Below are 24312 nucleotides of genomic sequence, written 5' to 3'. Positions count from 1 at the left end.
CCTTTGTCTCTCAATAACATCATAGGCAAAGAAGCAAATCTCTCTGAATTATTTCTCTATTTAAAACAAATTAAAGTGTATGATCGTTTTTAACTCCTGTACAAGCAGTTCCCGTATGTAAAATAAATTTATTTGGGAGGTGCAATATGGCCTAAGTTGCCCTTGCACCAAAAAAACACCACAACAACAACAACAACAACCTCTGTCCAAACCAGATGGTTCTGTTGTCACTTCAGCCAAGGATAAAGGTGACCTGCTAGCATCCCATTTTTCTTCCAGCTCATGTATTAATGATCTTGGTAAAACACCTCCCACCTAACACGCTCCATTCAATGCCTCCTGTGGTCTTCCGTCAAAAGGATATCAGAAGGATTTTGATGAATCTTGATGCTAAGAAAGCTCCAGGTCCTGATGGTATTTCTCCACTTGTTCTCAAAACTTGTGCTCCTGAACTCACTCCTATTCTTTGCCGCCTTTTTTCACTTTCTTATTCCAAAGGTGTTTTTCTGTCTGCTTGGAAATTTGCTGATATCCAGCCAGCCAGTTCCTAAAAAGGGTGACAAATCCCTCCCATCCAATTATCGTCCCATTGCAATTACTTCTACTCTTTCTAAAGTAATGGAGAAATCAATTAACCGCCAACTCTTAAACTACCTAGAAACCTTCCGCCTGATCAACGATCGCCAGTATGGATTCTGTCAGTGTCGATCCTCTGGTGATATTCTGGCTTATGTTACCCATTTATGGACTAATTCAATGGAAAGGTTCAGTGAAACACAAGTAGTTGCTCTTGACATCTCAAAGGCTTTTGATCGTGTTTGGCATAAAGGTCTTCTAAACAAGCTTCCATCTTATGGTTTGCCAACTGTTTTTAGTAATTGGTTATCCAGTTTTCTCTCTGATCGCTCACTGAGGGTGATGGTAGATGGCTCTCTGTCTTCTAACTTCTCCACTAATGCCGGTGTCCCCCAAGGTTCAGTTCTTTCCCCCACTCTTTTCCTCTTGTATATCAATGACCTTCTTCCATTGACTGGAAATCCTATCCACAGTTTTGCCGATGATAGCACATTGCATTCAACTTTCCATTTTGAGAAACCTTGTCCTGCTCAATCAGCTTCAAGTTCTCGAAAATCTGCTGCCAATTCCTGAAATGCCGATTTTCAGGTAATTCTCCAGTGGGGCAAAGACAACTTAGTTGATTTCAACCGTTCTAAAACCCAGTCTTGTCTTATATCTCGCAAAAAGGATTCTTCTGCTCCTATGCTTATCTTTAGTGACACTCCGATTTCTAGGCAAAATGATATATCTCTTTTGGGGATTACCCTGACTTCTAATCTCTCTTGGCACAAGCACATTACAAATATTGCTTCCTCTGCATCTAAAAAACTTGGTTTTCTCTTTCGCTCTCGGCGTTACTTTTCTTCTAAACAGCTGCTCACTCTGTATAAATCGCAAATCCGCCCTGCCATGGAATATTGTTCCCACATCTGACGTGGTGCCCCCAAAACCTCTCTCAGGCTTCTTGATTCCATTCAGAAGAGGGCAGTTAGGTTAATTAATGATTCATCTCTAACAGAGTCTCTCCACTCGCTTTCTCATAGACGTACTGTTTCTGCTGCATGCCTCTTCTACAGATACTTACATGGGCACTGTTCTTCTGAATTGGCTTCTATAATTCCCGCTCTCTCTTTCAAAACAGTCCGAACACGTGCCACCACCAGCCAACTTCAAACCCACAGAACCAACTTTTCATCTTCCTCATTTATTCATTCAACTGCCGTTTTCTGGAACAACCTTCCTTCATACGTATTTCCTGAAAATTACAATCTACAGAAGTTCAAGTCCAATGTCAACAAATATCTTCTTTCGTCTTCTCAACCTCCAACCCAAGCACGGTACTAAGTACTATAGGTTCTAATACCTCTCGTGTTTGGGGTTCTCATTAAAAAAAAAATAAATAAAAATTTCGACAAACATCTGTTGGCCCTGGGATGGTTCTAAGTTCATTTCGAATTTCTTAGCATTCCCTCAACAGTTTCCCTACAGAAATATTACTATAAATTTGGAACAAGTGCTCTGATCTATTTCAGAATTTCAGTGCTAATTCAGAATGTTTTAGGACTCTTTGTAACAAATTTTCATGTCAATGGATTGATTATTTTTTTGCTATAAAGCATGAATTGCTACTGTTTCTAAATGCATCTAAAACATAATGCACTACATACATTAACTAACGTGTTCCCAAGTTTTTAACTGCAAATCAAGTGGAAACAAGAATTGAATTTTCAAAAGAACGGTTGAAATTTGTGATCATGACCTAGATTCATAGAGGTTAATAGATCTAGATTGATAGAGCAAACTTATCTGCGAAAAGATCTAAACCTCTGAAACACTTCCTAGTTCATTTCATAATTATACGTGGTCTCAGTTCTAATCTCAATGATGTCCATTTCCACTTACAGTCTGCCAAACTCCATGTACTTTTTCTGACAGAATCTCAGTTATCGGTTGATTCAACCACTGCTCGTCTCAGTTGCCCAAATTATTCGCTGTACAATTCCTTTCGCCTCAAAGGTGGTACTTGTGCATATGTCCATTCCGATATTCCCTGTCAGAGACTTAGTAATTTGGAATCTCCTCTTTTTGACATTCTCTGGCTTAAAATGTCTCTACCTCATTGTGTCAAATTTATCTGTTGTGTCTACCGTTCTCCCAACTCCACTAATCACTTGGAACTCTTTGACTTCCTCTCTTTGCAACTTGACTTTTTCCTGTCCAATTTTCCTTGGTCATTTTAGTGTTCACAACTCCAGCTGGATTCCATTTTCTAGTCACACCGACCCAGCTGGACGAGATGCTGAGTCTTTTGCAATTACTAAAGACCTCGTACAGATTGTTCATTTACCTATCAGAATACCAGACAATCCTAACCATACAGCAAATACACTTGATCTTTTTCTCACAAACAACCCTTCTAAGTACACAGTCAAAGTGAGTGGTCCTTTAGGCACCTCAGATCACAACTTGGTGATTGTCTCTTCTCCAGTGGAGCCTTTATCTCCTGGCTCTTCCCAACCTTGTGTTGTTTGGCATTACAAGAATGCAAAATGGAATGACCCGCATGATTTCTTTTCTTCTTTTCCTTGGTTGAATTACATTACTGTTTCAAAACTTCTGATGTCAACATTTGCTCAGATTGTGTCAGTGAAAATTATTCTTGTAGGAATGGAATCGTTTATCTAAACTTTGGTTTTCCAATATATGTGCTAAGGCTGTGTAAGAGAAGAATGTTGTATATAGTAATTGGATTGTTTCCAATTCTTCAGTTTCATTTTTTGCATACACCGGAGCTCACAACAATTGTAAAGCAGTTATTAATCAGTCCAAACTAGATTCTGAACAGGCTAAGAGTAGAAAACTCACTTCTTGCCCTAATGGTAGCCGAGCATTCTGGTCTCTTGCCAAAGTTATTGGCCGCAACTTTTGCCCATTCCTGCTCCCACCTCTGTCAAAACCAGATGGTTCTATTGTCACTTCAGCCAAGGATAAAGCTGACCTGCTAGCATCTCATTTTTCTTCCAACTTGTGTATTAATGATCTTGGTAAAACACCTCCCACCATTCCCAGCATACCCCATTCAATGCCTCCTGTGGTCTTCTGTCAAAAGGATGTCCAAAGGATTTTGATGAATCTCAGTGCTAAGAAAGCTCCAGCTCCTGATGGTATTTCTCCACTTGTTCTCAAAACTTGCTCTCCTGAACTTACTCCTGTTCTTTGCCATCTTTTTTCACTTTCTTATTCTAAAGGTGTTTTTCCTTCTGCTTGAAAATTTGCTCATATCCAACCAGTTCCTAAAAAGGGTGAAAAATCCATCCCATCCAATTATCGTCCTTTTGCAATTACTTCTACTCTTTCTAAAGCAATGGAGAAATCAATTAACTGTCTAGAAACCTTCCATCTGATCAACAATCGCCAGTGTTGATCCACTGGTAATATTCTGGCTTATGTTACCCATTTATGGACAAATTCAATGGAAAAGTTCGGTGAAACAAGCAATTGCTTTAGACATCTCAAAGGCTTTGGATTGTGTTTGGCATAAAGATCTTCTAAACAAGCTTCCATTCACTGGATAACCAATTACAAAATATAGTTTTCCAACTGAATTTTGTTTTTTTTTTTTTTTTTATGAGAACCCCAAACACGAGAGGTATTATAACCTATAGTACTTAGTACCATGCTTGGGTTGGAGGTTGAGAAGACGAAAGAAGATATTTGTTGATATTGGACTTGAACTTCTGTAGATTGTAATTTTTAGGAAATACGTATGAAGGAAGGTTGTTCCAGAAAACGGCAGTTGAATGAATAAATGAGGAAGATGAAAAGTTGGTTCTGTGGGTTTGAAGTTGGACAGTAAATGGATGTTGGCTGGTGGCGGCACGTGTTCGGACTGTTTTGAAAGAGAGAGCGGGAATTATAGAAGCCAATTCAGAAGAACAGTGCCCATGGAAGTATCTGTAGAAGAGGCATGCAGCAGAAACAGTGCGTCTATGAAAAAGCAAGTGGAGAGACTCTGTTAGAGATGAATCATTAATTAACCTAACTGCCCTCTTCTGAATGGAATCAAGAAGCCTGAGAGAGGTTTTGGGGGCACCACCCCAGATGTGGGAACAATATTCCATGGCAGGGCGGATTTGCGATTTATACAGAGTGAGCAGCTGTTTGGGAGAAAAGTAACGCCGAGAGCGAAAGAGAAAACCAAGTTTTTTAGATGCAGAGGAAGCAATATTTGTAATGTGCTTGTGCCAAGAGAGATTAGAAGTCAGGGTAATCCCCAAAAGAGATATATCATTTTGCCTAGAAATTGGAGTGTCACTAAAGATAAGCATAGGAGCAGAAGAATCCTTTTTGCGAGATATAAGACAAGATTGAGTTTTAGAAGGGTTGAAATCAACTAAGTTGTCTTTGCCCCACTGGAGAATTACCTGAAGATCGGCATTTAAGGAATTGGCAGCAGATTTTCGAGAACTTGAAGCTGATTGAGCTGGACAAGGTTTCTCAAAATGGAAAGTTGAATGCAATGTGCTATCATCGGCAAAACTATGGATAGGATTTCCAGTCAATGGAAGAAGGTCATTGATATACAAGAGGAAAAGAGTGGGGGAAAGAACTGAACCTTGGGGGACACCAGCATTAGTGGAGAAGTTAGAAGACAGAGAGCCATCTACCATCACCCTCAGTGAGCGATCAGAGAGAAAACTGGATAACCAATTACTAAAAACAGTTGGCAAACCATAAGATGGAAGCTTGTTTAGAAGACCTTTATGCCAAACACGATCAAAAGCCTTTGAGATGTCAAGAGCAACTACTTGTGTTTCACCAAACCTTTCCATTGAATTAGTCCATAAATGGGTAACATAAGCCAGAATATCACCAGTGGATCGACACTGACGGAATCCATACTGACGATCGTTGATCAGTCGGAAGGTTTCTAGGTAGTTTAAGAGTTGGCGGTTAATTGATTTCTCCATTACTTTAGAAAGAGTAGAAGTAATTGCAATGGGACGATAATTGGATGGGAGGGATTTGTCACCCTTTTTAGGAACTGGCTGGATATGAGCAAATTTCCAAGCAGAAGGAAAAACACCTTTGGAATAAGAAAGTGAAAAAAGGCGACAAAGAATAGGAGTAAGTTCAGGAGCACAGGTTTTGAGAACAAGTGGAGAAATACCATCAGGACCTGGAGCTTTCTTAGCATCAAGATTCATCAAAATCCTTCTGATATCCTTTTGACGGAAGACCACAGGAGGCATTGAATGGAGCGTGTTAGGAATGGTGGGAGGTGTTTTACCAAGATCATTAATACATGAGCTCGAAGAAAAATGGGATGCTAGCAGGTCAGCTTTATCCTTGGCTGAAGTGACAACAGAACCATCTGGTTTGGACAGAGGTGGGAGCGGAGATGGGCAAAAGTTGCGGCCAATAGCTTTGGCAAGAGACCAGAATGCTCGGCTACCATTAGGGCAAGAAGCAAGTTTTCTACTCTTAGCCTGTTCAAACTCTAGTTTGGACTGATTAATAACTGCTTTACAATTGTTGCGAGCTTTGGTGTAGGCAGAAAATGAAACTGAAGAATTAGAAACAAGCCAATTACGATATGCAACGTTCTTCTCTTGGACAGCCTTAGCACATTTATTGGAGAACCAAGGTTTAGATAAAGGACAAGATTTTAAAGTGGAGTGTGGGATAAAGGATTCCATTCCTGCAAGAATAATTTCACTCACACGATCTGAGCAAACGTTGACATCAGAAGTTTTGAAACAATAATCAGACCAAGGAAAAGAAGAAAAGAAGTCTCGCAGGTCATCCCATTTTGCATTCTTGTAATGCCAAACAATACGATGTTGGGAATAGCCATGAGATAAAGGTTCCATTGGAAAAGAGACAATCACCAAGTTGTGATCTGAAGTGCCTAAAGGACCTCTCACTTCAACCTTGTACTTAGAAGGGTTGTTTGTGAGAAAAAGATCAAGCGTATTGGCTGTATGATTAGGATTGTCCGGTATTCTTGTAGGTAAATGAACAATCTGTGCTAGGTCATTAGTAATTGCAAAAGCCTCAGCATCTCGACCTGCTGGGTCGGTGTGACTAGAAAACGGAAGCCAGCTGGAGTTGTGAACGTTAAAATCACCAAGGAAAATTACCTCACTGTTAGGAAAGTTGGACTGGAGAAAGTCAAGTTGCAAAGAGAGCCAGAGCCAGAGAAGATCAAAGAGAGGAGATTCCAAATTGCCAAGTCTCTGACAGGGAATATCAGAACGGACATATGCACAAGTACCACCTTTGAGGCGAAAGGAATCATACAGCAAATAATTTGGACATCTGAGATGAGCAGTAGATGAATCAACTGATAACTGAGATTCAGTCAGAAAAAGTACATGGGGTTTGGAAGACTGCAAGTGGAAATGGACATCGTTGAGATTAGAATTGAGACCACGTATATTTGTGAAATGAATTAGGAAGTCCTTGGGAGGTTTAGATCTTTTCGCAGATAAGCTTGCTCTATTATTTTGACAATTCATGGTGTATTCGATAGTAAGAAAAAGTGGGTGGGACATGCTGTATGAAGTAATGAAATTTTTGGATATGGCGTACATGTGGTAAGAATATACCCAGATCCTTGACATAACGTGGCCTCGATAATGCTCTCCGCATACACACTACTCGGACTCCCTCCAGTCACTATCTGGCAGAGTAGATGTAGCAAGATTATACACTAGCTGATCCGGAAGCTTCCTAGAGAGTTACCAATAGGTTCAGTCCGGTGTACTAACTAGCGGCCGGCCTGCGAAAACCGTTTTAGAGCTGTACCCTCGAAATGTAAGGAATATTGGATCTCGCCATTGTAATTGGTTATCCGGTTTTCTCTCTGATCCCTCACTGAGGGTGATGGTAGATGGCTCTGTCTTCTAACTTCTCCACTAATGCTGGTGTTCCCTAAAGTTCAGTTCTTTCCCCCACTCTTTTCGTCTTGCATATTAATGACCTTCTTCCATTGACAAGGAAATCCTATCCATAGTTATTCCGATGATAGCACATTGCACTCTACTTTCCATTTTGAGAAACCTTGCCCTGCTGAATCAGCTTCAACTGCTCGAATATCCACTACCAATTCCTTAAATGCCGATCTCCAGGTAATTCTGCAGTGGGGCAGAGACAACTTAGTTGATTTCAATTCTTCTAAAACTCAGTCTTGTCTTATATCTCGCAAAAAGGATTCTTCTGCTCCTATGCTTATCTTTGGTGACACTCTGATTTCTAGGCAAAATGATATATCTCTTTTGGGGATTACACTGACTTCTAATCTCTCTTGGCACAAGCACATTACAAATATTGCTTCCTCTGCATCTAAAAAACTTTGTTTTCTCTTTCCCTCTCGGCGTTACTTTTCTTCCAAACAGCTGTTTACTTTGTACAAATCTCAAATCTGCCCTATCATGGAATTTTGTACCCACATCTGTGGTGATGCCCCCAAAACCTCTCTCAGGCTTCTAGATTCCATTCAGAAGAGTGCAATTAGGTTAATTAATGACTCATCTCTAACAGGGTCTCTCCGCTCTCTGTCTCATAGATGTATTGTTTCTGCTGCATGCCTTTTCTACAGATACTTCCATAGGCACTGTTCTTCCGAATTGTCTTCTATAATTCCTGCTCTCTCTCTTTCAAAACAGTCCAAACACATGCTGCCACCAGCCAAATTCATTTACTGTCCATCTTCAAACTCATAGACCCAACTTCTCATCTTCCTCGTTTATTCATTCAGCTGCCGTTTCCCAGAACAACCTTCCTTCATATGTATTTCCTGAAAATTAGAGTCTACAAAAGTTCAAGTCTCAAATATCTTCTTTCGTTTTCTCAACCTCCAACCCATGCACTGTACTATAGGTTCTAATACCTCGTGTTTGGGATTTTCATAAAAAAAAAAAAAAAAAAAAAAAGATTGCTAAAACAATAATAGTGGGGGATGGATTGTGGTATTATCTTTACAACCTGCAGACAAAACAGTTCTCTGAATGTAAGGCTCCTTTTTCTCTCAAGAATAAAAGAAATTTTGACCGACAAGTCTAAGGGTAAATTAACATTAGATTTATTTTTTTTATATAAAAGCATGATTCGTTATGAATTTATACCAGTTGGTTATACTGTTAATAAGACTATGTATTTAAAAATATTTGTTCATTTAAGAAATGTGATCAGAATATAGTGTAGTGACTTGATCTGGGAACAGTGAAAACATTAATCTCTGATTACTTTTTAAAAGTATTGTGTAACTTCTTACATATGCAGTGTTCTCCCCAGAAAATTTTGCTAGCAAGGTGGCATTATGAGTAGCCAGGTGGGGAAGTGTCATACTTCGCATAGTATGTTCGAATTAATATTGATTGAGATCGGTGAGCAGTACCATACAGTATCGGGAGAATTGCTTAAATTTTAGCCACCCATTCGACATGTCCTGGGGAGAACGCTGCATATGTATCAAGTGATCCCCCCCCCCATCCAAACTAAAGAATTTAATCATGGGATGACAATTTTCCAGTGAAGTAGAGATTATGGCAGCTACAACAAAAGCAGTCTAGGAACATTCAAAAAAAAAAAAAAAAAAAAAAAACAGCATGAACACTTCCTAGCAATTATATAACCAGCAGAGAAAATGTGTAAATAGCCAAAGATCATTATTTTGAAAAATTTGGGTAATTATCTGTAAATATCATATTTGTTTAATATAGTATTTGCTTGTATAATTAGTCTGCTTGCTTTTCAGCATTAAAAATTTGGGTTTACAGGATTAGCCCAAAACTGCGGAGCCCTTACACAAAACTGGTTAACTCAGCTATAGTGCTAAAAAGGTCTGATAAAGATTATTCCTTTATGAGGCTTTTTTTTTAGTACTTAAATTAGACCCTGACCTTTTCCATAGCATGGAAGAATAGTAGTCCTAGCCACTTGACTTCTTGGAATTATTAATTTTTTTATGGCAGACTGCTGCTGTAAAAAAATTAATAATGCACTGAATCAACACAGGTGGGCAGGTACTTATCGACATTCTGTTTACTCTGACAAATATCATTAGACCATGGGGAATACTAGCAAAAAAAAAAACATTTTCCAAACCATTTCTCCCACCCACCTATACTAAATGGCCACTTATAGGTACACCTACCCTTTTCACGAAATGGAACACTCCATAAGTAATAGTATCGGTATTAGTACATAAATTATAAAACTGGTGGGCAGATACTCAACAATACTGCAGTTCAGTACAAGAACAGGCAAGATAAAAGATTTAAATGACTTTGACTGCAGCATAGTGGTCAGCATGAGATGCATTGGTATGAATACCTTGGAAACTGTGATTCTACTGGGGTTTCATTATTCTATGTCTTGGGTGTATCAATAACCAAATAACATCCAGCCAGCAGTAATCCTATAGTTGAAAATAGCTCATTGATGCAAGAAGACAGTTGACACTTATAAGACTCGTGTGGGAATGACAGAATAGCTACAATCAGTCAAATGGCAAGCCATTACAACAGTAGTAACCAAATAGGAATTTCAGAATGAACAACTCTTACTTTGTCGTGGATGGATTATCACAGCCAACAACAAAACCAGGTTCCACTCCTGTCGGCAAAAAACAAGCAGGTATTCCCAAGACAAATCTCACCTATACTGAATGGTCACTGTTCGTGCTGTTTTATGCTGAGGATCACAATATGATGAAAACGTATATCCGTGGATCATCCTGCCGCTTGCCAACAATACAGGCTAGTGGTGGCAGTGTAATGGTGTGGAGAGTGTTTTTGTGATGCATGTTGGGGCTCCTTGATGCCAATAGAGCAATATTTTGGAGGCCATATCTTATTTATAAATTGTTTGACCAGGTGCATCCTTTCATGCCTGCAGTGTATCCATCCACAAATGGGTTCTTCCAACAGAGTAATGCACTATGTTACAAGGCCAGAATTAGAACTGGTTCCAGGAACATGAGAGTGAATTCACCTTACTGTGGAGTGCCTCCGTAGCCAGGTGGACAGGAGCAGCAGTGCATAGCACACGCTTCTTGATTAGACCGGGGTTTGTGCCCATGACCATCTAATGCTCCTAAAAACCAAAATAACATAACATAACCGTACTGTGGTGGAATGAGCTTTTCAGAGTAGAGATACATAACCAACCAAATTTTCAACAGCTGCGGGAAGCACTTGAATCAGTACAGAGCAGCATTCTTTTGAGACCTTGTTGTTAACTTTAAGACATAATAAACATCAGTTTATTATGTCTTAAAGTTATATGTATTCTGTGGCGAGTTTGCTTTTTTTTTTTCTTCTGTTTTTTTTTTTTTTTTGCCTGATAAAATGAATGACTATTTTTGAGTTGCCAATTAGTAGTATTGTTTGGTTAAGTTTATACCATATATCCCTGCTGCCTTTTTAAGAAATCCAGTATCCCTTTGTCCACATTGCTCTCAATTTTTTGTTATATTCTGCCCATTCTCATGATAAGCTGTTGATGAAATTAGTCAGTCAATCCATTGTTATTTCATGTGCAAAGTTATTTTTATTTCATTCACCATAGGATACCACCATCTTCAGTTCCTATGTTCGTATTGTAAACATAAATATTAATTGCCTATAAGAATGCTTCAGAAAGTGGTTACAGTCATGAAAATTGAATTATATATAAGTTGCGTTTATGTTAACATATTTTAATAAATAATAAAATATGCTAATATAATGGCATTTTAAACAACAAACTTGCCATTAATTTAAGTGGAACAATATTTTATTTTAGGCACAGTATAAAGGTGTAATTATGGAAGCCGAATTAAGACAATTGAAGGAAAAGGTATGTGAATTTAAATAATGTTAGTTTGCATGATTCCATGATTTTTATGAATATTTTAGGTGCTTTTTTTTTTCAACAGTTCATCTTATCTGCTTCCAAATCTAGGATTTTATTTCATAGTGGTGATTCTCCTAAATGAAAAGATTTCTGATTAGCTTAATTTATAGTCCTCTCTCCCTCCCTCTCTCTCTCTCTCTCTCTCTCTCTCTCTCTCTCTCTCTCTCTCTCTCTCTCTCTCTCATTTAGGATAAATTTATGCATCAGTATTTTATTATTGGGATGATTTTACGCATATCTTAGCATATGTATTGCTGTATGTGACATTGATTTTCGATTGAAACTTTTTCAGCAGAAAATTAATCCTTTGGAATTACACAAGGTGGTACTTTATCCACACTCCTGTTTTTGGTTTGAAAATCTGTCTCTCTCTCAAGCAGCACAATCTAAAAATTTCATTTACTGTTCCTTCTTATTTGTTCTTTCTTTCTTTCATTCATTGGCCTTGTTCCTCAAATGTCTGCTCACCTTGTTTATTTCTATACTGTTTTTATAGATGTATTTAAAACTCACCTTCAGAAATCCAGAATAAAAACTTCAGGCCTCCGTAGCCGAGTGGTCAGGAGCGGGAGTGCAGTAGCACATGCTCTTTGAGTAGACCGGGGTTCAAGCCCCTGACTGCTGAATGCGGTCGATCTGCCAACCCGCACTGGACCAGTGTGGCAGATTATGGTCCATTTCCCTCAGCATGAATTGTTGAGGAGGCTTCCATCCTGCAGTGGGTTGATAATGGCTGCACTTTACCTTACACTAACTATATACAAGGGGGTGATCATTTAATTTGCAGACTGGTGCGAGGTTTTGTGTTTACTGTGCAAACTTTCTTTGACTGCCGCTACAGGTGCTCTCCCTGATCACTACTGAGCAGACTCTGTGTGCACATGCCAGTACTTGTCAAGCTAGTGTTGCGTGAAGAGTTTTTTTTAGCCGCCTGCCACTAATGATAGTTTTGAAGCAAGTATCATGTCGGTTATACAGATTGAACACCGATATGTGATTCGTTATTGTGTCAGATGGGGCTTAAATGCATCGGAAACAGTTAGAGATGAATGAAGCGTATGGTATTGAGTGTCTTGTTAGGACAGGCATATTTAAATGGTACAAGTGATTCAGTGAAGGCCGTGAGTCTGTTGCAGATGATCTAAGACCTGGTCAGCCTTCCTCTTCGGCAAATCTTGAGCAAATCACAAAAGCCCAAGAAATCTTGGGTGAAGACAGAACAATTACACTTTGTGAATTAGCTATTACAGTGTCCATTTCATGATAGAGCTCACAATATTGTGAAAGGTCACCTGAAAATGTTGTGAATCTGTGCTCACTGGATTCCACACAATTTGACTCCAGAACATAAACAGCAATGTGTGTGCAAAGAAATGCTTGATCATTTTGAAACACAGGGTCAAATCGAATAGCAACTTGTGATGAAACTTGGATTTTTCACTGTTATCCGGATACAAAGCGATAGTTGAGTGAGTGGAAGCATTCTGATTCACCAAGACCTAAGAAATTTTGATTCTCATTCAACTGACAAACAAATGGTTCTTGTGTTTTTTGACATGAAAGGCATTCTCGTTACTCATTTTGTGCCTTGTGGAACAACTATGAATAAGGATGCATACGCTTAGGTTCTCGGTCAAACTTCGCCTCGCCATTCATGAGAAACATCAAGAACTTTACAGTGTGAAATTTCGTCATCATGCCAGGTCCCGTGTCACTTTTATTGTGCAGCCAGTGACGAGGTGCTGAGGTTCTGCCACCCCCCCCCCCTTATTCACCAGACTTAGCCCCATATGATTTCTTCCTGTTTCCATGTCTAAGAAAGCTCTGAAAGGCAAGAATTTCACATCTGACAACAATGCTCACAGAGCCACAATGGAAGCAGTTCGGAGTCTTTCAAAAAATTGCTTGCACAAAGCATTTAATGCATGGGTACAATGGTAGCAAAATTGTGTCAAGTTCAAAGGAGAGTATTTCGAGAAGGAGAAATCCACAGAAGATTCAGATGGTGACAATTAAGATAAGATCTTGCACCAGTCCGCAAATTGAATGAAGTTAACTGGATAGTTACCTGTGCGAGGGGGAGGAAGCATGTAATTTGCATTTTCTTATTTTTTATTTTTTTTATTTTTTTTGGCCAGTGCAGCAAAAGCCTGTGGCTTCCTTGCACTATGTGGCAAATAATACAGGGTGATTCTAAATTATTGTCAGGGTTTCTGTGGCCTATAATTTTCAAACCAGAAACAACAAAATAAAACTGCTCACACAGTTTTATTTTGTTGGTTTTTTTGACAAAAATCAAAAAAAAGAGACAACTGTCTCTGCTCTGGCAATGCTGTACTTGCCACATTGATGCCTAGGAGATATTGATGGTATTACTTCAAAATGGCGACCGTTCAAGAGAAGGCAATGTGCGTACTTTGGTTTTTCGAAACAAAGCGCGTTATCACAATGGAACATCATTACAGAACTCAGTATGGAAAAGATCCACCTTCAGATAATGCTATCCAACGTTGATCAAAACAATTTCAAGAGACTGGTAGTGTTCTGCACCGAAAAGGAACGGGAAGACCGAGCACTTCACAGGAAGATGTTGATCGAATCCACGAAGTATTTTCTTGAAGCTCACAAAAATTGACTAGATGAGCTTCTTTGCAGTTAGGTATACTACAAATGATTGTTTGGAGGGTTGTTCATAACCGCCTTCACCTCCATGCCTACAAACTGCAGATTGTGCAAGCTTTAAAGCTGAACGATAAACCCTGCCGTTTCCAGTTTGCCCAAGACATGTCAAACATTGAAGCTGATGAAAATTACCTTCGGAGATTTAGTGATGAAGCAGTGTTTTACTTAGCAGGGAGGGTAAATCGTCATAACTGCAGAAAAGTAGATCAGAAAACCCTCACAACATTCAAGAATTCGAAAGAGATAGTCCAATGGTGTGCTTTGTCAAGTTTGGAAGTTTTGGGGCCCTTTTTCTTTTTGCGGAAAAAACACATTTTCCTGGGCACTGGGTTGGGCGTGGTGGACCGATTCCTTGGCCTCTGCACTCACCCGACCCTATGCCACTTAATTTCTTTCTGTGGGAATACGTGAAGGACATTGGTACAAGACCACTGTGACCTCCCTCAACGAACTGAAGTTCAGAATTGTTGCTGCGATCGAAACAGTTATACTGCAAATGCTGGAGAACATTTGGAGGGAAATTGAATATCACTTGGAAATCTTACATGCCATGAAATGAACACATGTTGAAGTTGTTTAGCATTCTGCAGTATTGATTCTATAAGTAATAAAACTTTTTGAGTTGAGTTATACTTTGAGTTATATATGTAAGCAGTTTTATTTATTTATTTATTTATTTTTATTTTTTTGTTTTTTTTTATGTGAACCCCAAACACGAGAGGTATTAGAACCTATAGTACTTGGTACCGTGCTTGGGTTGGAGGTTGAGAAGATGAAAGAAGATATTTGTTGACGTTGGACTTGAACTTCTGTAGATTGTAATTTTCAGGAAATAATTATGAAGCAAGGTTGTTCCAGAAAACGGCAGTTCAATGAATAAATGAGGAAGATGAAAAGTTGCTTCTGTGGGTTTGAAGTTGGACAGTAAATGGATGTTGGCTGGTGGTGTCACGTGTTCGGACTGTTTTGAAAGAGAGAGATCGGGAATTATAGAAGCCAATTCAGAAGAACAGTGCCCATGGAAGTATCTGTAGAAGAGGCATGCAGCAGAAACAGTACGTTTATGAGAAAGCAAGTGGAGAGACTCCGTTAGAGATGAATCATTAATTAACCTAACTGCCCTCTTCTGAATGGAATCAAGAAGCCTGAGAGAGGTTTTGGGGGCACCACCCCAGATGTGGGAACAATATTCCATGGCGGGGTGGATTTGCGATTTATACAGAGTCAGCAGCTGTTTGGAAGAAAAGTAACGCCGAGAGCGAAAGAGAAAACCAAGGTTTTTAGATGCAGAGGAAGCAATATTTGTAATGTGCTTGTGCCAAGAGAGATTAGAAGTCACGGTAATTCCCAAAAGAGAAATATCATTTTGCCTAGAAATCGGAGTGTAACTAAAGATAAGCACAGGAGCAGAAGAATCCTTTTTTTGCGAGATATAAGACAAGACTGGGTTTTAGAACGGTTGAAATCAACTAAGTTGTCTTTGCCCCACTGGAGAATTACCTGAAAATCGGCATTTAAGGAATTGGTAGCAGATTTTCGAGAAGTTGAAGCTGATTGAGCAGCACAAGTTTTTTCAAAATGGAAAGTGGAATGCAATGTGCTATCATCGGCAAAACTATGGATAGGATTTCCAGTCAGTGGAAGAATTTCATTAATATACGAGAGGAAAAGAGTGGGGAAAAGAACTGAACCTTGGGAGACACCGGCATTAGCGGAGAAGTTAGAAGACAGAGCCATCTACCATCACCCTTAGTGAGCGATCAGAGAGAAAACTGGATAACCAATTACTAAAAACAGTTGGCAAACCATAAGACGGAAGCTTGTTTAGAAGACCTTTATGCCAAACACGATCAAAAGCCTTTGAGACGTCAAGGGCAACTACTTGTGTTTCACCGAATCTTTCCATTGAATTAATCCATAAATGGGTAACATAAACCAGAATATCACCAGTGGATCGACACTGACGGAATCCATACTGGCGATCGTTGATCAGGCGGAAGGTTTCTAGGTAGTTTAAGAGTTGGCGGTTAATTGATTTCTCCATTACTTTAGAAAGAGTAGAAGTAATTACAATGGGACGATAATTGGATGGGAGGGATTTGTCACCCTTTTTAGGAACTGGCTGGATATGAGCAAATTTCCAAGCAGAAGGAAAAACACCTTTGGAATAAGAAAGTGAAAAAAGGTGTCAAAGAATAGGAGTAAGTTCAGGAGCACAGGTTTTGAGAATAAGTGGAGAAATATCATCGGGACATGCAGCTTCCTTAGCATCAAGATTCGTCAAAATCCTTCTGACATCCTTTTGACGGAAGACAACAGGAGGCATTGAATGGAGCATGTTGGGAATGGTGGGAGGTGTTTTACCAAGATCATTAATACATGAGCTGGAAGAAAAATGAGATGCTAGCAGGTCAGCTTTATCCTTGGCTGAAGTGACAACAGAACCATCTGGTTTGGACAGAGGTTCGAGCAGAGATGGCCAAAAGTTGCTGCCAATAACTTTGGCAAGAGACCAGAATGCTCGGCTACCATTAGGGCAAGAAGCAATTTTTCTGCTCTTAGCCTGTTCAAACTCTAGTTTGGACTGATTAATAACTGCTTTAGAATTGTTGCGAGCTTTGGTGTATGCAGAAAATGAAACTGGAGAATTTGAAACAAGCCAATTATGATATGCAAAATTCTTCTCTTGAACAGCCTTAGCACATTTATTGGAAAACCAAGGTTTAGATAAAGGACGAGATTTTAAAGTGGAGTGTGGGATAAAGGATTCCATTCCTTCAAGAATAATTTCACTGACACGATCTGAGCAAACGTTGACATCAGAAGTTTTGAAACAGTAATCTGACCAAGGAAAAGAAGAAAAGAAGTCTCGCAGGTCATCCCATTTTGCATTCTTGTAATGCCATACAACACGAGGTTGGGAATAGCCATGAGATAAAGGTTGCATTGGAGAAGAGACAATCACCAACCTCTTACTTTGACCATGTACTTAGAAGGGTTGTTTGTGAGAAAAAGATCAAGCGTATTGGCTGTATTATTAGGATTGTCCGTTATTCTTGTAGGTAAATGAACAATCTGTGCTAGGTCATTAGTAATTGCAAAAGCCTCACCATCTCGACCTGCTGGGTCGGTGTAACTAGAAAACGGAAGCCAGCTGGATTGTGAACATTAAAATTACCGCACTGTTAGGAAAGTTGGACTGGAGAAAGTCAAGTTGCAAAGAGAGGAAGTGAAAGAGCTCCAAGTGATTAGTGGAGTTGGGAGAATGGTAGAGACAACAGATGAATTTGACACAATGAGGTAGAGAGATTTTAAGCCAGAGAAGATCAAAGAGAGGAGATTCCAGATTGCCAAGTCTCTGACAGGGAATATCAGAACGGACATATGCACAAGTACCACCTTTGAGGCGAAAGGAATCATGCAGCGAATAATTTGGACATCTCAGATGGGCAGTGGTTGAATCAACCGATAACTGGGATTTGGCAGACTGCATGTGGAAATGGACATCGTTGAGATTAGAATTGAGACCACGTATATTTGTGAAATGAATTAAGAAGTGCTTGGGAGGTTTACATCTTTTTGCAGATAAGCTTGCTCTATTAGTTTGACAATTCATGGTGTATTCAGTAGTAAGAAAAAGTGGGTGGGACATGCTGTATGAAGTAATGAAATTTTTGGATATGGCGTACTCGTGGTAAGAATATACCCAAATCCTTGACATAACGTGGCCTCGACAATGCTCCCCTGACTCCCTCCAGTCACTATCTGGCAGAATAGAGGTAGCAAGATTATACACTAGCTGATCCGGAAGCCTCCTAGAGAGTTACCAATAGGTTTGGTCCAGTGTACTAACTAGCTGCCAGCCTGCGAACATCGTTTTAGAGCTGTACCCTCGAAATGTAAGGAATATTGGATCTCGCCACGACATTCATCATAACCTCAAAAGTTATCAATCATACTGCATAATGGAAGAGATAGGGAAGGGTTGACCGGAACTTAGCTCTAGAGACTAAACATGAGTTCCACCACTTCAAGCCTCCAATAAGCAAAGTGGTGGTATTTCACCGGTTGATGAGTCATCTACCACCTAGTACTGCCTGGTAACATGGAGGGGCGATGTTCCTCCATGTGGTGTGGGTGCCACACCTCGACCCCTGTTTACGTTGGTTCACACCTGGGTGGTCACCTACCATGTACTTGTGCATGGAGGTTATACCCAGGATTACTAACAGTCCCACCATCGTGAAGGTGCAAGCGGAGGATTTGGCTGTCAGAGACCATCTGGACTTTGCCGAAATTGGGTCCACTTGACTTGAGTGTCACCCGAATATCAGTTCCATCAGCGTTTTAGACTTCCAGGTAGCAAGTACAGCTTGTCTGGCATATCTGAGAGAATGTCTGTGACAACCTCAAGGACTGTTGTTTCTGGTTTAAAAATTATAGGCCACAGAAACCCTGACAATAATTTAGAATCACCCTGTAGTATTTGCCACATTGTGGAAGGGAGCAATAGGCTTTTGCTGTACTGTCCAAAAAAAAGAAAAAAAAAAGTAGATAAGAAAATGCAAATTACATGCTTCCCTCCTCCCACAAGTAACTATCCAGTTAACCTTTTAATTTATTCAAACTGTCAGCCTCAACTACCTGCAAAAGCAGCTTGTTCCAGCAGTCAACGACTTGCTGGCTAAAAGAAGACTTTCTACAATTTAGTTTAAACTTCCTCTGTAATTTGAATTATGTCCCTTAGTTCTGAAATTCTTTGTAACAGTGAAAATACCACTGTCTCTCATTTTACTAACCCCTCTCCAAACCTTATAAACCTCAATCAGGTTACAGTCAGTCCTCGTATAACACGTGTTTACACTACACAAATTCGATCATACACGATTTATAAATAGGGGAACAATATCGTCTATAACACAAACCGAATTCGCTTATGCATGATTCGCCTTTGTGTTTACAAGAAATGGCAGTCGAATGCGGAATCATCCCAACTGAACGCAACACGATAGGAATGAAGAGAAGATTCCGAAAATGTATTTATGTTTTTTACATCAGTGAAGGGGAAACACATTTCACCATAATAACGTAAAAACCCACACAATTCCAGATATCGGTATTATCACAAATGCAATTAGATCGAGTTTACTACTAGTTTATAACAGATTCCACTAGCAGAAACGCAACTGGAAATTGTTTTTATTGTTTTATGGCAGTAACCCCAGAAATGTGCTTTAGTAAAATGTGAGCTAGTGAGGTGTTCATAGTGTGTCTCTGCCTTTACGGTGCTGTTTATTCAGTTGCTACATGCATGCAGCTTTGTTTATGCGTATCAAGTGTGCCTCCTCATTTTGTAATTGTGCTGTATTCCCTAAAAATGAGTAAAATACTTGAAAGGTGTGAAAAGGAAGTGTCCTTTTCACACCTTTCAAGGTGAAGACATTACAGATTCAGATAGAAAAAGAAAAGCAATATCGATAAATAGAGGTGGACTGGGTCAAAAATTCTTACCTGGGAAAATTTGTAGCGGCATCATACTAGTGTTTGCGGCCAAAATCACACCAGCCTCCAGCCCACCGGGGTTTCCCCGGTAAGGCTTATGGCCAGTCCACCTCTGTCGATAGAGAAAAAATATGAAATTGTGATATGTGATATTACACATGCCACATGCCTAAATGAGGCAATGCCGAGAATTACAAAGAATGCAGAGAAAATAAAAACAACTTTCATAGCAGGAACAACTCAAAGTATAATTAAAATCCATTAGATTAAGACACAAAGAATTGGAAGAGATGGAATGGCTGTCATCTGTTTGGATAGAAAATCAAAACAAAAAACAAGTTTGCTTACGATAGAAGCAAAAGCAGTAGCAATATTTTATTATGTAATAGTCGTAATAAAATACGTATTTTATTAAGATTATTTATTGTTTGATAATGTTTTGGTTACAAATGTGTGTTGTTCAATCTTGGGTGGTCGGCACCTAACCCTATGTTTCCCATAGGGCCTGTTGTTTATATTGCACGATTTTGCATTGCATGAGGGTTTCTAGGAACACGACTATCGTGGTATACGAGGACTGACTGTACCTCTGAGATGCTTAGTTGCCAAGCTCTGTAGCCCACATAATTGAAGTCTTTCCTTATACGGTTACCCTTTTGCTAATTTCACTGTGCGAGTTGCTCGTCTTTATACCCTTTCAAGAAGCTCAATGTCTTTTTTCAGAAGAGGTCTCTATACTTGAGCACATTATTCCAATTGTGGAATTACAATTGCCTTATACAATAGAATTATGACCTTCTTATCTTTACAGGATAATGTTTGATAAATCGTTGATAGAACACTGTGGGCTTTCCTAGCTGCCTGTTTATAATGAAATAGAATGTAACTGTTTCTGCTCTTCCGATGATTAATTATATATATATATTGGCTCATCTTCTTTCAGTTATGCTTTATGGTTCTGCAGTTTGATCTGCTGCATTCAAAACTAAGCCTCCTGCTTTTTTGGCTGAAATCCTTACATTGAAGTTGGCAAGTGTGAAAGTAAGATTTCCTTATGTGGTCTAGGATGAAAATATTGAAATTTTGTTGAAAGTTACACCCCAGTTTATAAATTAAATTGCTGCTGAGTCACTAAAAATCTTTTCTAAAATATTCAGAAAAAATCTCTTGTCAGATTTTCCCTTAATCCTATTTATAAAATATCATTGAGAAACAAATTGATCCTTTCTTCAACTACATAAAGAATACTTGGAAATTATAATTGGAAAGGTTTTGTCAACTGGTGATCGAGGCCTTTATTATTCCCGATCATGGTAATAGTTTCAATAAATATGCTTGCTTGTTAAGAGTTATTCTGGTGTTTGTCAGTTTTTTTACCTTAAATTTTATTTTGTACTTTGTTTTATATATATATGTGTGTTTTATATATTTTTCATGTTTATCACTTTATAAGTCCCTCTGGCCTTTGAGCCGTCCAGGGCAGGTCTGACTTAGAGTTCTTAGATGACATACTCTTGGTATGTTGCATATGAGTCTTATTTTGACCAGTAAACTTAATTATTTAAAAAAAAAAAAAATTTAAATAAATGAATTGGTTTTAATATTGACAGAATACTGCAAGGAAGCAGTGCTTACATAATGTCAACTTTAAATTCCATTTTGATTAATTATAAACAGTGGTAGATATAGTTGGTATGGTAATATACATCCATATCTACCTGCCTTTTTGTGATATTCTTTATATTTTGTCAGCTTGTAAGAAATACTGTTTTCTGTCTTGAAATTATAGGGCAGCGATCGCCATTCATTGGTATTCTCAAGTTAATTGATAATCAGGGCTTGTAATTAAAAAAGGCACATGGAATTAGTTGTTATAAAAATGCATATTGTACTCTTCATTTAATAGAATAAATTTGTGTCTTGCTTTTATTTGCAGTTTGAAGACTTAGAACATAAAGAAAATGAACGACAGAAGCATTTTCAAAAGATGGAAGCCACAAAGGAACAGTTAGAAGAAACTGTTAAACTGTTGCAGGCAACCCAACAAGAGCTAAAGCAACATAAGCAGAAAAGTGAAAATTTAAAAGAGCAGCTTCTTGATTTAGAAAAGAAATATAATAAAAACAAAAGAATTATTAGAGAGTTTCAAAAAAGGTAGGATTATTTTATTTGCCTGGTGTTGAACAAAAGAAGTTAGTAGTACATTATTAAAAATGTACATAATCCATAAGTACTTCTGAGATTTACATTTTATAATCAAGTGAATATACATGATGAAGACTGTTCTTATGAGCATAACCTGTTATTTTTTTTTAATTAATTAATTAATTTTTTTTTTTTTTTTTTTTGTTAGTTGTTGGCGCATCGGCTTCTGTGGCCATAATGCACCTCCCAAAGTTTTTGCATTTTACTCTGATCCAAGCCCGAGGCGGGATTTGAACCCGCAACCTTTGAGTTGCCAGGCAGGCACTTTACCCACCTGGCTAGCCCGGTCAGCATAACTTGTTATGAGAAGTATGTTATAATGAATGTTATTAGCCCTTCAAAACACATGCATGTGTGTGTGTGGGGGGGGTATCATAGCACCACATATTTCCACAGCCATTTTTTGTATAGAAATAGTAATCTAAGCCATGGAGTTTAACTCAGACTTCAAAGGGGAAAAATATAAAAATAATTTAATATACTCTACTATCTGTTAAAAATATTTTCTAGTGAAAGCAATCAATAAATTTGAGATGCTAAAGCAAAATTAATATTTTCACTAATTGAAAATTTATTTGTATCCAGTAATACATATTTTGTGTACTATATAACCCATTTTTTAATTAAAAATTCAGTTATTTAAATATGTAGCGTTATTTCTTTACTGTGAGAACAAAAATTATTGGAGTGAATAATATTATATATAACTAACATTTTCTTATGTTGAAAAGTAAGATTTTACAGTGTTCATTGCATTTATTGCCTCATGTGCAATGCCTGAAGGTTGTTTGATTTTGCCTTTGCCTTCAATACCCTCTAACTGATCAGAATTAGCATCTATTCTCTTTTTGAGTATTACTATTATAGAAATCATAACAGTTCACAAGTTATTAAAATCCCTTACTTGACAGGCTTTAAATTGACATAAGTGTATGTATGAATATGGACAGAATGAGATAAAACGTTTATATAGTGTTAATTTTCCAAAAGGTACTTTTGGGTGGCTGCAGTTCTCATTTTGGAGAGCTAATGCGAAAAATGGACTGGCAACACTATATTGACTTGGAAGAGTTATAAACCGGCTCCAATGTAAAATCTTCTCCAGTCAGTCCTATAGAATAAAGAAATATTTTACATCAGTTTTTTCAAATTCCTCTAAGACAACCTTATTCAGGATATTTATGCTAAAGTTGGTCCTCAAACAACTACATATTGATTTATCAATTGATGGCTTTCACATACACAGTGCAGTCTTCTTTCTGTGCACACCACACCCTGTCACATCTGCTGACCAATCAGCACTTAGCAAACTTTATGGTGCTAGATAAAGTGTTGCATTGTTTTATTATTGATATTATAATGACTAAATGATACAGGAATGTGGATCTTTTTTTCTGCAAAAGAGAAAACAATTTTCTATCACTTATACCTTCTCCATCATCAAAAAGTGGCTATCCGGTTTCACTTTGAACTTTTCCACTCTCTGCCTCAACCACTGTGGCAGGCCATTCATTCCAATGATTTACAATATGCTCCTCAAAAGAAAACTTCACAAGATCCAACTTTATGTTTACCCTCCTGCAAAAAAATCTATTTTTGCTCCCTGATTCTTCTCTCTTCAGCCAGTGAAAAGTGAAGGCTTTCATAAAGGTGACTACAGTGGTCTCAGATGGTTTTAAATTCTATACAGTGGGACCAACTAATGATGTTACTATCAGCAATTTCTAAATGGGAAGCATTGAAGGAAATAATCATAGAAGCTACTAGGCTTTTCATACCAACTAAGAAATACTGTTTAAGGCTTAGACCTGAATGGATGTCGAATGAACTAATGAGACTTGTGGCAGAGAAGAGAAGAAAAATGTATGGGATACATATAAATTATCAGGCAACACAGAAGCCTATGGTTGATATAAGCTGTTCTGTAATCAAGTCACAAAGGTGGTTAGGCAAGCAAAGGCAGATACAAGAAATCTTTGGCAAAGGATGCAAAGAAAAACAAAACAGCAAGGACTCCTTTACTTATGTAAACTCTAGAAGGAAGGGGATGAATCAGATTGATCCACTTGATATCAATGGTTTAACTGTTGATGATCCTGCTGAGGCAGCTGACAAACTGAATGAATATTTTGCATCTACATTCACATATTAGGAATTCTGTAGGGAAGTGGAGGCCAGAAGTTTATCAAACTTTAACAGGGAACTAAATGATTTTGTACTAACTGAGAGGAAAGTGGAAGAGAAATTGTTGTAGTTAAATATAAGCAAGGCACCTGGGGTGGGTGGGATCTATCCAATTATATTAAGGGAGGCAGCAACAGAAGTAAGCAGGCTGGTAGCTAATTATGAGAGCATCCTTGGATTCACGGGAGGTCCCCACAGACTGGAGATGTGCAAATGTATCCCCAATTCATAAAGGGGATCAAAGGGTGACACAAGTAATTACAGACCTTTTAGTTTAAC

At 38.4% G+C, this 24312-nt stretch overlaps 1 protein-coding gene across 1 annotated transcript in view; it reads left to right on the top strand.

The window, feature by feature from the left end:
* The window catches only part of LOC150091753 (uncharacterized), a 285842-nt gene that overhangs the window by 109021 nt on the left and 152509 nt on the right, over window positions 1-24312 (top strand). The window contains exons 12-13 of the mRNA XM_090376803.1: window positions 11350-11403; window positions 21581-21798. Coding sequence (XP_090232929.1) covers window positions 11350-11403; window positions 21581-21798 — 272 coding nt within the window. The remainder of the gene's footprint in view (window positions 1-11349; window positions 11404-21580; window positions 21799-24312) is intronic.

This window comes from Mastigoproctus giganteus, chromosome 1, assembly GCF_048544385.1.
Source record: "Mastigoproctus giganteus isolate SK-2022 chromosome 1, ASM4854438v1, whole genome shotgun sequence".
In the NCBI taxonomy this organism is placed as follows: Eukaryota; Metazoa; Arthropoda; class Arachnida; order Uropygi; family Thelyphonidae; genus Mastigoproctus; species Mastigoproctus giganteus.
This window is presented reverse-complemented; position numbering and strand designations above follow the sequence as displayed.